General features: G+C 44.7%; 1 protein-coding gene across 6 annotated transcripts in view; it reads left to right on the top strand.

The window, feature by feature from the left end:
* ZNF346 (zinc finger protein 346) overlaps window positions 1–13,200 on the top strand; it is a 63,985-nt gene that overhangs the window by 15,225 nt on the left and 35,560 nt on the right. For 4 of the 6 annotated variants that reach the window (XM_037992813.2, XM_008015396.3, XM_008015395.3 and 1 more), the window contains exons 2-4: window positions 6,874–6,977; window positions 7,526–7,618; window positions 10,152–10,296. In XM_037992813.2, coding sequence (XP_037848741.1) covers window positions 6,874–6,977; window positions 7,526–7,618; window positions 10,152–10,296 — 342 coding nt within the window. The remainder of the gene's footprint in view (window positions 1–6,873; window positions 6,978–7,525; window positions 7,619–10,151; window positions 10,297–13,200) is intronic. The other 2 variants (XM_073010499.1, XM_073010498.1) reach the window with 1 other exon arrangement.

Raw genomic sequence — 13,200 nt, 5'->3', positions numbered from 1 at the left:
GCTGGGATTATAGGCATGAACCATCACACCCAACCCTTAAACGTGTTAAGTTTATTAATTATCTTGCTGTCCCACAGAAGTTCTGTGTCCCTACTTCATTGACCCTGTGAAAAGCAGCCCTGTGCTTCACACTCTAGATTGCATCTCTCAGTCTCTGCACCATACATCTTTTACTTGGCTATCATGTGGATATAAATTAAATCCTGTGAATACGTAACATCTCATAGGATGTAGAATGCAGTAAAGACCATACTTCTGTGCCTCTTGGCTATTGTTGCTGTCAAAAAAGGTCATGGAACTACTACATCAGTTTTCCAGCATCCATTGTCCGGCTTCATAGGTTGAGAGAGAAGTTGTTACAGTCACAGCATCTTGCTTCCATCAGAGCTGTGAAGGAAGCCTCAGAGAGTAAGTCACCTGTTGGAACATATATGTACTATTCCTGGAGATGTTTCTGGAGGCCCAACCTAGTACCATACTTTCAGCCTCTCTAGTGATTTTCTTCTTTTTTCTTTCTTTCTTTTTTTTTTTTTTTTTTTTTTGAGATGGAGTCTCACTCTGTCGCCCAGGCTCAAGTGTAGTGGCACCATCTTGGCTCACTGCAACCTCCGCCTCCTGGGTTCAAGTGATCCTTGTGCCTCAGCCTCCCAAGTAGCTGGGATTACACACACACACCACCCTGCCTGCCTAATTTTTGTATTTTTGGTAGATACGGGGTTTCGCCATGTTGGCAAGGCTAGTCGCAAACTCCTGGCCTCAAGCAATCTGCCTGCCTTGGCCTTCCCAAGTGTTGGGATTACAGGCTGAGCCGCCACGCCCTGCCTCTCCAGTGAATGAATGAAAAGCACCTCATTTTCCATGTCAAATCTTTTGCACTCTGGAGAGATAGTTGGTAGTTGGATTAAAGTTGTGTGCAGATATCATGGGAAAAAGGATGTGTAGTCAGGCTGCCATCTCAGAATTTTGACAATTATTATTATTCCTTTTTTGAGACAGTTTTGCTCCTGTTGCCTGGGCTGGAGTGCAATGGTGCGATCTTGGCTGACTGCAACCTCCACCTCCCGGGTTCAAGCAATTCTTCTGTCTCAGCCTCCTGAGTAACTGGGATTATTACAGGTGCCTGCCACCACACCCAGCTAATTGGCTTTTTTTTTTTTTTTTTTTTTTTTTTTTTTAGACAGAATCTCACTGTGTCACCCAGGCTGGAGTGCAGTGGCGTGATCTCAGCTCACTGCAACCTCCGCCTCCTGGGTTAAAGCGATTCTCCTGCCTCAGCCTCCCAAGTAGCTGGGACTACAGGCACCTGCCACCACGCCCAGCTAAACTTTTTTGTATTTTTAGTAGAGACAGGGTTTCACTATGTTGGCCAGGCTGGTCTTGAACTCCTGACCTCGTGATCCGCCTGTCTCTGCCTCCCAAAGTGCTGGTATTACAGGCGTGAGCCACTGCGCCCAGCCTAATTGACAATTTTATCTACGTTTTTTTTTTTCCCCCCTCTGTGGGCCTTAGCTTCCTCCAACTTCATACACCTCTCAGTTTTTGTGGGTCAGGAATTTGGGAAAGGCTTGGCTAGATAGTTCTGATTCAGGGTCTCTTATGCAGTTGCAGTCAGATGGTGGCTCAAGTTGAAACAGCAGGGAAATGGAGCATCTGGGAGCTAGAGCTGAAACAACAGCGGAGTGGAGCCTCGGGGGGCTGGCCAGACATCTCTCTCTTTTAATGTGGTGTCAGAAACTCTCCATGTGGTCTTGATGCATGAAATAGTCTGGGCTTCCTCATAGCTTCGTGGCCTCAGAGCAGTCAGACTGCTTACATGATGGCCAAAGACTTTAAAAGCAAGCATTCCCAATTTAGTTCCTTTTTATAATTTTTACTTTAGTATGTTTATGTTGCTTAGTGGTCAGATTAACTAGTGATTCAACAAGATCTTCTTCTAAACACCTGGAACCTATAAGGCCTTGATTTTGTATTGTTGGATCTGTGTGTTGGTAGGGAAGCATATTCAAAGTTCAAGTCATTTTGAGATCTACCCTTCCCATGAGGTCCTTTTGCATCTCTTACATGTGCGTATGCAGCCTCAGGGTGGGCCATGAGTATGTGGCTAACTTGGGCCCTCTCAGGTCTGCGCTGTCTCAGCCAGGAACACACTTGCCCCAACCATGACCACACCTCCGGCCAGTGGAGCCTTTGACTCTTCCTGCTTACTGCCTTGGAGATCATCACTTCCATCAGCAATATAGAAAACATGCAAGGGAAATTAAGTGATTTCCTCCCGTCTGTATGGAAGCTCTTTGTTTTCATGGCCAGCACCTTCTTGCCAGAGTTTCTACACCGAGTGCAGGAAGGGCTGAGAGGAGCCTCACCTGAGCCTGGGAAGTTGAGGCTACAGTGAGCTGACATTATGCCACTGCAGTCCAGCGTGGGCACTGTAGCTTGGGCAACCCTGAATTTTTGTTTGTTTGCTTGTTTGTTTTTCCCCCATTTGGGGGGGGGGGAAAAAAGCCACTGATTCCTACTATTCTTACCTGAAGTTCAGCAGTTTTGCAAGCATAAAGTTGCTCAGATTGTTAAGTCCCTTTGGTTAACTTCCAGAGTGCTGAAGTGGTTGGTTTTGTCAGTTTTGTCTGGTTTTGTCAGTTTTGTCCTGTTTTATTGTTGCTTCTGCAGGAGAAGATTTCCTCGCTCTGCCTCGGCCAGAAGTTCCACCCTGTACTCACCTTGTTTTATATTCAACTTCGCTTCCTCTGCCTAACTTCAAAATTGGGAGGGTCCCAAGGCTCAGTCTCTGAACCTCTTTCCTTCTTCATCAATGCTAGGCGTTTTCTTCCAACCCCACAGCGTTAAATATGATTGATACACTAATGATTCCCCATTTATGTCTCCAACTCTGATCTCCCCCTTGAACTTCAAGTGACTGACAGATCTGAATCTCCAACTCATCTCCACCTATATATCTGATAGACTGCTCACACTCACATAACAAAAAGTCTTTAATTTTTCCTCCAAGTCTATCTTCCCCTAGTTCTAATCTATTCACTTGTTCAAGTTCAAAACCTAGGAATTATCCTTGACTCCTTTCCTTCCTTCACTCCACCCCCACATCCAGTCTAAGAAATCAGATGTCAAACCTACTGCCGGAACATAATTCCAAATTCATTCACTTTTCTCCGTCTCCACGGACAATCTGCCTAGTCCAAGCGTCCATCTATTCTCTGAAGACTACAGCAGCCTCCTTGTTCTTTCTGCTTCCATTCTTGTCCCCATACATTCTGTTGACAACAACTGTCAGAGTCATCTTTTCAAGGGCAAACCAGATATTGTCACCTCTCATTACACTAACAATAAAATCCTTAGTTCATACTGTGGCTTATGGAGCTTTATATTCATTCAACATGATCTTCTAGGCCTCATGCTATCTCTCCAACTTAATTTCCTACCATTCTTCTCTCATTCACCATATTCCAGGCATTCTGGGCTTCTCTCCATTCTTTGAACATAGAATATGCCAAACTCATCCCTGCCTCACAGACTTAATACTGTTTCAGGCTGGAACACTCTTTTCCTGTAAGCCTTGTGGCTGACACTTCTTCATGAAGATCTTTTTTTTTTTTTTTTTTTTTTAATTTTCAGAGTCGAGGTCTCTCTCTATTGCCTACGCTGGAGTGCAGTGGCACAATCACGGCTCACTGCAGCTTCAAACTTCTAGGCTCAAGGGATTCTCCCACCTCAGCCTCCTGAGTAGCTAGGACTACAGGCATGCACCACCATGCCCAACTACATTTTGGGTTTTTTTATTATTATTATTTTTGTAGAGATATGGCTCTCCCTGTGTTGCCCAGGACAGTCTCAAACTTCTGGCCTGAAGCAGTCCTCTTGCCTCAGCCTCTGAGTTGCTGGGATTATAGGTGTGAGCTACCACAACTGGCCCTGTGATGGGCTTTACTAACTCTCCTGCCCCGTCATTCTCTACCACGTACTCTGCTTGTTTTCATAGCATTTCTAAGTCTCTGTCATTATCTTGCTTATTTTTTACTTTATACCCTGTCTTATTTGTTGGTGTGGCCCCCAGCACTAAGTGCAGTGTTGGCACAAAGCAGGTACTATAAATGTATGTGTGTGGACTATGTGAATGTGCTCTCTAAGGCCAGAGAGTGCATTCCAGCAGAGAGGTACATTTATTTAGCAGATACTTGCCTACCCCTGCTGTGGGTTTAGGAGTCTGATTGTGAATATGCTTGAAACCTCATCTCTTGAACAAAACAAAATCTACAATCTCCAGGTGAGGAAGTGATGACTGAACTCTGACCTCTGGGTATTACCTTCTCCATGTGGGTTTCTGATTCTGAGAAGCCTCTGACCCTCTTTTTTTTTTTTCTTTTTTCTTCTTCTGCATGTGTGTGTGTGTGACCGAGTTTCGCTGTTGCCCAGGCTGGAGTGCGATGGCACAATCTCGGCTTACTACAGCCACCACCTCCAAGGTTCAAGTGGTTCTCCTGCCTCAGTCTCCCAAGTAGTAGGGATTACAGGCATGCGTCACCACACCCGGCTAATTTTGTATTTTTAGTAGAGATAGGGTTTTACCATGTTTGCCAGGCTGGCCTCGAGCTCCTGATCTCAGATGATCCACCCACCTTGGCCTCCCAAAGTGCTGGGATTACAGGCATTAGCCATCGTGCCCGGCCGCCTCTGACCCTCTTTTAAAAGCCCTGGGCCAATTCTGTTTATAGAGTCACTTCTCTTGGTTTTTCAGAGCATAGCTAAGGCAGGCAAGGTCTTTGACAAAAATTTACCATTGTAAGAGAAAAATGCAGATACAAAAAGAGATCATTAGGGATGGAAATACAGCCCTTCTGCCTAAAAGGGCTGACATAGATAAGCTTTAGATTTTGTGGATTAGGGAGAGGCATCTTAAAAGCTCCCCACCAGGAACCTCTGCCAGGGCATCGACCTTTTTTTTTTTTTTTTAAGACAGGGACTTGCTCTGTTATCCAGGCTGGAGTACAGTGGCACTAACATTGCTTGCCGTAGCCTTGACCTCCTGAGCTCAAGCAATCCTTCTGTCTCTGTCTCAGCCTCAGCCTCCCATGAAGCTGGGACCACAGGCATGTGCCACCACCCCCAGCTAGTTTTTGATTTGTTGGTTTGTTTGTTTCTATGTAGAGACAGAGTCTTACCATCTTGCCCAGGCTGGTCTCAAGCTCCTGGGCTCAATCCATCTTCCCACCTCAGCCTCCCAAAATGCTGGGATTACAGGCGTGAGCCACTGTGCCTGGTCTTGACCACTTTTTGGCTCAGACCAGGAGATTAAAAATGTGGTCTTGCCCTCCTCTCCCAGTTTTAGACTTTGCCTCTGCCTCACATTGCCAGTGCCATGATAGAATTCATGCCTTGGCCAGGCGCAGTGCCTCACGCCTGTAATCCCAGCACTTTGGAAGGCCAAGGCGGGCGGATCACAAGGTCAGGAGATCGAGACCATCCTGGCTAACACGGTGAAACCCTGTCTCTACTAAAAATACAAAAAAATTAGTTGGGCGTGGTGGCAGGCGCCTGTAATCCCAGGTACTCGGGAGACTGAGGCAGGAGAATGGCGTGAACCCAGGAGGCGGAGCTTGCAGTCAGCCGAGAACGCTCCACTGCACTCCACCTTGGGCAACAGAGCGAGACTCCCATCTCAAAAAAAAAAAAAAAAAGGCCGGGCACGGTGGCTCACACCTGTAATCCCAGCACTTTGGGAGGCTGAGGCGAGCGGATCACGAGGTCAGGAGATCGAGATCATCCTGGCTAACACGGTGAAACCCCGTCTCTACTAAAAATACAAAAAATTAGGCAGGTGTGGTGGCGGGCACCTGTAGTCCCAGCTACTCGGGAGGCTGAGGCAGGAGAATGGCGTGAACCCGGGAGGCGGAGCTTGCAGTGAGCCAAGATTGCGCCACTGCACTCCAGCCTGGGCGACAGAGCAAGACTCCGTCTCAAAAAAAAAAAAAAATATGCAACTCATGCCCTGGGAGAGAGATTTTACCTCTCCTCAAAAAGGTAAGACTGTTCTCCAGGCCATGTTTCATACAGTGTGGCACTTATGTAATATGTGATTTTATTTTATTTATTTATTTAGAGATGGAGTCTAGCTCTGTCACCCAAGTTGGAGTTAGTGGCACGACCTCAGCTCACTATAACCTCTGCCTCCAGGGTTCAGACAATTCTCCTGCCTCAGCCTCCTGAGTAGCTGGGATTATAGGCGCCTGCCACCACGCCTGGCTAATTTTTGTATTTTTGGTAGAGACAGGGTTTCACCATGTTGGCCAGGCTGGTCTCAAACTCCTGACCTCAGGTGATCTGCCCACGTCGGCCTCCCAAAGTGCTAGGATTACAGGCGTGAGCCACCATGCCCTGCTCTGTTACGTGATTTTAAATGTTTCAAAGTCAGATCGAGAACAATGAGAAAAGTATTCCCTTTTCGAGTCTTTCAGTCCTCCTGATTCTATCTGGGAAGAAGTTTCAGTTGGGTACTACCTTATCTTAAAACCTCTCAGCACAGTTGCTGTTCTCTTCTTCCTGGGGAATGCTCCAAGCCTCATTTTTATCATATTTATTTTTATTGGTATCTGCTTAAGTTTATGATCTAAAGATTCCTTTTTAAAAGGAGTTCCTAAGTAAAGAAAGTTGGCATACATAAAATTATAAAATAAGTAATAGCGTAGGTGGCGTGAGAACACAGCATGAGTCACAGCGGCAGTAGGAAAGGCTGGCTGAGGTCTGCCAGTGTCCTAGTATGGCATCCCATCATTCAGTGCCTGTGTTTGAGGCAGAGTTGAAAGACAGTGCTGTTGAGGTAGTGTTTGTCAACTCAGTGATTTCTTGTTTTCCCCTCTATAGTGGAGCACATGATCCAGAAGAACCAATGTCTCTTCACCAACACCCAGTGTAAGGTTTGCTGCGCCTTGCTTATTTCTGAGTCCCAGAAGCTGGCACATTACCAGGTATGCCATCATACTTTTAGAGCTGCGTTTCTTTTCAGACCTGATGCCAAACCCCTAATTCTCCCTGGCTTGCATGGTGAAGTATAATTGCTGCTTAGCCACCCAGATGTTGCCTCCATGCATGTTGGCTTGTGACTTGAAGATTGACTTAATTTCCCTGAGTCTCATCTCCTCTATCCAAATCAGGATCATTATATGTGTATCTTCCCTTGCAGCTTGGCATAGCATAAAGTATGAGCTTTGGTATTAAATAGATGTGAGTTTGAATCAAAACTCTGCTACTCATCTTGAGCAAGAAACTTCATCATTTCTAGACATCGTTTCCTCATCCATAAAATAGAAATGGTCATAATTTTCTCATAGATTGTGAAGATTAAATTTGATAGCTGTAAAATGCCTTGCACAGAGCAGGAACTCAAACTTCCCTCACCTCCTCCTCAAAACTTTTTGTGAGGATGAATCAGATGAAAATCTAGTAAGTGTTTTTGAGTGCCTTAAGTATGAAGTAGCATTTGGCTATCTTTGATCTTTTCCCTGGGTTTTTGCAGAGCAAAAAACATGCCAACAAAGTGAAGAGATACCTAGCAATCCATGGAATGGAGACATTAAAGGGGGAAACGAAGAAGCTAGACTCAGATCAGGTAATACAACTGCCATATTGAGCCCGCTTGCTTCCTGATGACGCCAGCCAGCAGGTTGGTGTGGTGAGCAAGTCAGACTGTCTTGCCTTCAAATCCTGGCCCTGTTGTGTGACTTGGGCAAGTCTATTACTTCACAAAGCCTTGGTTTCTTCCTGTATAAAAATGAGGATGGTAACACCAACTACCTTTCAGGATTTTTCGAAACTAAAATTGAGAGCAGGTTTATAAAAAGCACCCAATTCAGAGCCTGGCACATAGTAGGGACTCAGTAATGGAGCCGGTATTACATATTACCACCTAGTGGTTTGTTGGAGCCAGACAAGAGAAAGTGGAAAGAAGCCAGGCTGCTTGCTTTCTCGAGAGCCAGGGAAAAGAACTAAGTTCAGCACTTGAATGTTTTGAATAAATAAGCAGAAGTAACTCCTTTCCAAATGCCTGCTCTGATTAGAGGTGATCACATGTGCTTTTTGGCTCAGAAATATTATGAGCATTATGCTGAAGCAACCCCCAACGCCTCAGGAGTACCATCTCGTCATGGGAAAAGAAATTGAGCAGACTAGGGCTCAAGCTGGCTGTGTGTCTTACTGGTCGGGTGACCTGGCCAAGTCACTTAACCTCGCAAACTTCACCCATAAAGTAAAGATAATTCCTACTTCTTACGGTATTGTGAGGTAAAATTTCAATTCCCAGTAGATGCTCAAAAATAAGAGTTTACTCTATAAACTGCTACCTCCTACTGTAGTAGCCACAGGTTAGGAAGGTCCTTGTTATCTCTTCTCAAAATTCACTGGACTCATTCCCTTCTTATTATTTACTTATTTATCCCTGGATTCCCTCCTTTCTATCTATTTCTCTATCTGTCTCTTTATGAGACAGGACCTGGCTCTGTCACCCAGGCTGGAGTACAGTGGTGCAATCATGGCTCACTGCAGCCTCAACCTCCCAAGCTCAAGTGATCTTTCCACTTCAGCCTCCCAAGTAGCTAGGACTGCAGGCACACACCACCATGCCTGGCTAACTGGAGTGCAGTGGCATGATCTCAGCTCACTGCAACCTCCACCTCCTTGGTTCAAGCGATTCTCCTGCCTCAGCCTCCCAAGTAGCTGGGACTACAGGCATGCGCCACCACGCCTAGCTAATTTTTTGTATTTTTAGTAGAGATGGGGTTTCACCAGGTTGGCCAGGCTGGTCTCAAATCCCTGACCTCAAGTGATCTGCCTGCCTCAGCCTCCAGAAGTGCTGGGATTACAAGTGTGAGCCACTGCGCCCAGACACCTGGCTGAGTTTTTAAAAATTTTTTCGTAGAGACAGGGTTTCGCTTTGTTGCCCAGGCTGGTCTCAAATTCCTGGTCTCAAGCGATCTTCCTGCCTCAGGCTCCCAAAGTACCAGGATTACAGGTCTGAACCACCACACCTGGCCCTTTTCTTATAATTTATCATTCAGAAAGGCAAGATCAACTCTATGACCCTGGGCAACTTATTTTACATCTTTGCACCCTATTCAGAGATCAGGCTTTCTGAGAGAGATGTTGGAATCCCTTTATGTAGTCTTGAAATACACGGTTTTCTAGCCTAATCATAATCAGCAACTAGAACGCAGTGGGAGGCTGGGTGCAGTGGCTCATGCCTGTAATCCTAGGAATTTAGGTGACTGAGGCGGGCAGATTGCTTGAACTCAGGAGTTTGAGACCACCCTAGGCAACATGGTGAAACCCCATTTCTACAAAAAATACAAAAATTAGCCAGGTGTGGTGGTGTGTTCCTGTAGTCCAGCTACTTGATAGGGTGAGGTGGGAGAATTGCTTGAGCCCTGGAGGTGGAGGTTCCAGTGAGCCAAGATCGTGCCATTGCACTCCAGTCTGGGCAACAGAGTGAGACCATGTCTTAAAAAAAAAAAAAAACACACAACCTAATGGTCCACTTGTTCAACAAACTCTGAGCATCTACTGTGTGCCAGACTCCAGCGGGGTGTGAAGGATAGGAAACAAAAATGAGTCAAATAGTCCCTGTTCCAGTGTTACACTTGAGTTCACAGAAAAGTCTCCTAAGCTATGACACACTGTCAGTTTAGGGTGGCAAGTGGTAGGACAGAGGTCTATTTAATGTACTCTCGGAGTACAGAAGAGGAGCAGGGTTAATTATTCTTCCTGGAATACACAGACAAAGGGACTTGATAGTTGTTTACTGAATGATTTTTTTTTTTTTTTTTTGAGAGAAAGTCCCCCAGAAGAAAAGCTTTTATTTAAATTGGGTCTTAAAGGCTAAGCAGACATGCTGCCAAGCAGGAAAGGAAGGAAGAGCATTTTAGACAGCAGGAATGGCCAAAGCAAAGCAAGGAAGCATCAGAGAATAAAGTGGGGGATGGTGAGTAGAGCCTGGGACGAAGTAGCTGGAGAAGAATCTAGAAAGTAGGTTGGGGTTAATGTGTGAGGGGGGCCATAAATGCCTATTCTGTTATGGGCAGTGGGGAACCATTGAAGGTTTTCTGGCGGGGCAGTGGTATGATCAGACCTGTGTTCTTTCTTCCAACCAGAAGAGCAGCAGAAGCAAAGACAAGAACCAGTGCTGCCCCATCTGTAACATGACCTTTTCCTCCCCTGTCGTGGCCCAGTCGCACTACCTGGGGAAGACCCACGCAAAGAACTTAAAGCTGAAGCAGCAATCCACTAAGGTGGAAGGTACTGGTTTTCCTGAGTAGTGCTGTAGTGGGACCCCTCCTGTCCTCAGGGCACCATTGCCAGGGACTCACAGAGATCCTCAATGGGGCCACAGACTTGAGGTTGAATTCCTTTTGAGAACCCTTAAAAATCTCCAAGTAGACCCAGTTTCATTGAAATACAATCTCAGAATTATGCTCACCTAACCTCCCTTTCTTTGGTTATAGATTTTTCTCTATAGCCTGAGCTTTTGTCCTGACTAATAATTGTAACTCAGGAGTGCCAAAGTCCTCCAGGCCGTGCATACCATGAGAGCATTCTATCTCCTACCTCTCTCACTTAGATTTTTCCATCCCAGCGTCCACCTGCCCTTATTACTGCATGTTCCAAGTTGAAAGCTAAATCCTTGTCTTTTTCACATGCCCAGGTTATGGCCTACTCACTTTAATCCTCAAAAGCTGCCTGTTCTCCTCAAGACAGGGACTTGTCTTTCAAAGCTGAATACTTCAGTGCTGCTACTACTGCCCCGCAATCTGTAACTGCCATGAATTCATTCCCAGTACAGTGACTTCTGAAATAGCCCCCTTTATCTTGTCATGACTAAGGCTCAGCCCTCACTTTCATCTCATTAACTCCTGACTTTCTGGGGTTTTAACCTCTGCTAATTGCAATTAGTCAAGAGTGAAAGTTCTTTGATGTTTATTTCATTGTTTCCTTGATAATTTTTGCTTCTCTATTTTGGACCAAGAAGTAGACTACACTATTAGTAATAGTATTATCCTTTATGTGTTTACTGACAACAGTGTTTTGGAAGGCTTTGAAGGTAGTGTGAAAAATCACTCATAATTTTTTTTTTTTTTTTTTGAGACAGAGTCTCGCTCTGTTGCCCAGGTTGAAGTGCAGTGGCGTGATCTCGGCTCATAGCCCAGGTTCGTGCGATTCTCCTGCCTCAGCGTTCCTGGTAGCTGGGACTACAGGCACCCACCACCATGCCCAGCTAATTTTTTTGTATTTTTTAGTAGAAACGGGGTTTCACTGTGTTAGCCAGGATGGTCTCAATCTCCTGACCTCGTGATCCACCCGCCTCGGCCTCCCAAAATGTTAGGATTATAGGCGTAAGCCACCACACTGGCCAAAACCTTTTTTTTTTTTTTTTTTTTTTTTTTTTTTTTTTTTTTTTAGAAATAGAGATGGCTTCTCACTATATTGCTCAGGCTGGGCTTGAACTCCTGGCCTTAAGTGATCCTCCCATCTCGGCCTCCCAGAATGCTGGGATTACAGGCATGAGCCACCACACCTGGCCACTCATAATTACACCTTTTGATCACACCCACATCATGGTGTGAAACAGCAGAATGTGGACTTTGAAGTCACAGAGTCCCAGGTTTAAAAGCCTGGCACTGTTACTGTTTATATGACTTTTTTGTGTCTGAACTGCCTAACCTATACAATGATAATCTATCTACTACATCGGTTGTGAGGATACAATAATGTGTATTAAAAACACAGGACATAGGCTGGGCGTGGTGGCTCATGCCTATTGTAATCCCAGCACTTTGGGAGGCCAAGGTGGGTGGATCACTTGAGGTCAGGAGTTCGAGACCAGCGTGGTCAACATGGTGAAACCCTGTCTCTACTAAAAACAAAAATTAGCTGGGCGTGGTGGCACGAGCCTGTAGTCCCAACTTCTTGGGAGGCTAAGGCAGGAGAATCGCTTGAACCCAGGAGCCGGAGGTTGCAGTGAGCCGAGATCGTGCCATTGTACACCAGCCTGGGGGACAGCACAAGACCCTGTCTCAAAAAAAAGAAAAAAGAAAAAAAAAAAAACCAATTTTATAAGGTCACAGACTTCTTTTTACACAAATGGGAAAATTCTCTGCATTATGCCTGGTCCCTGAAATTTCATACTCAAGAGATTATTTTCCATATTCATGTTCAGCTTTTGCCACATACTTTGTTTTTATATAGTTGTGATTGTAATGCATGTACCCTTTATATCCTGCTCTTACTTTTCATTTAATTTTACAGCTTACACACATTTCCGTGTTATTACATGACTTTATAACTATATTTCTGAGATTAAACACTTTTTAATGTAAAAGTAATATAAGCATATTGTGAGAGATAAGGAAAACATGGATAAATGGAAAGAAAAGTTACCCATAATTTTACCATTCACAGATAAACACTGTTAACATTTTGGTTTCTCCTATAATCTGTTTCTCCTATAATCTTACTGTTTTGTGTATCTGTGTATATCTGTGTGTATATTTGTTTTATGTATATCTAGGTTAACTCCGTGTATATGTGCATATAAACATAGACTACTTTAAATAACTTTAATGTTTTTATAAAAACAATGCATACTCATTATGAATAATTCCACTTCAAGCAATTACAAAAGATACAAAGAAGAAACTAAAATGTCACCCAAATCCTACCACCAAGAGAGAAATACTGTTAATATGTTGGTGATGTTTCAAAATACCAGTATACACATATGGATTACACATGTGGGGTTTTTTAGTTTTTTTTTTTAATTTATTTTTATTTATTTATTTATTTATTTATTTTGAGATGGTGTCTCGCTCTGTCACCCAGGCTGGAGTGCCGTGGCACGATCTCGGCTTAGTGCAACCTTTGCCTCCTGGGTTCAAGCGATTCTGCCTCAGCCTCCCAAGTAGCTGGGACTACAGGCGTGTGCCACCACGCCTGGCCAATGTTTGTATTTTTAGTAGGGACGGGGTTTCACTGTGTTGCTCAGGCTACTCTTGAACTCCTGGCCTCAAACAATGATCTTACCGTATGGTATGTACAATTGCCTTCTTTTATGTTTTTTGTGGTTTTTTTTGAGATGGAGTCTCCCTCTTCTACCCAGGCTGGAGTGAAGTGGCACGATCTCAGCTCACTGCAACCTCTGCCCCC

The sequence above is a fragment of the Chlorocebus sabaeus genome, chromosome 23 (genome assembly GCF_047675955.1).
Source record: "Chlorocebus sabaeus isolate Y175 chromosome 23, mChlSab1.0.hap1, whole genome shotgun sequence".
Classification (NCBI taxonomy): domain Eukaryota; kingdom Metazoa; phylum Chordata; class Mammalia; order Primates; family Cercopithecidae; genus Chlorocebus; species Chlorocebus sabaeus.
Note: the sequence above shows the minus strand (reverse complement) of the source record. Positions and strands in the feature narration are given on the sequence as shown.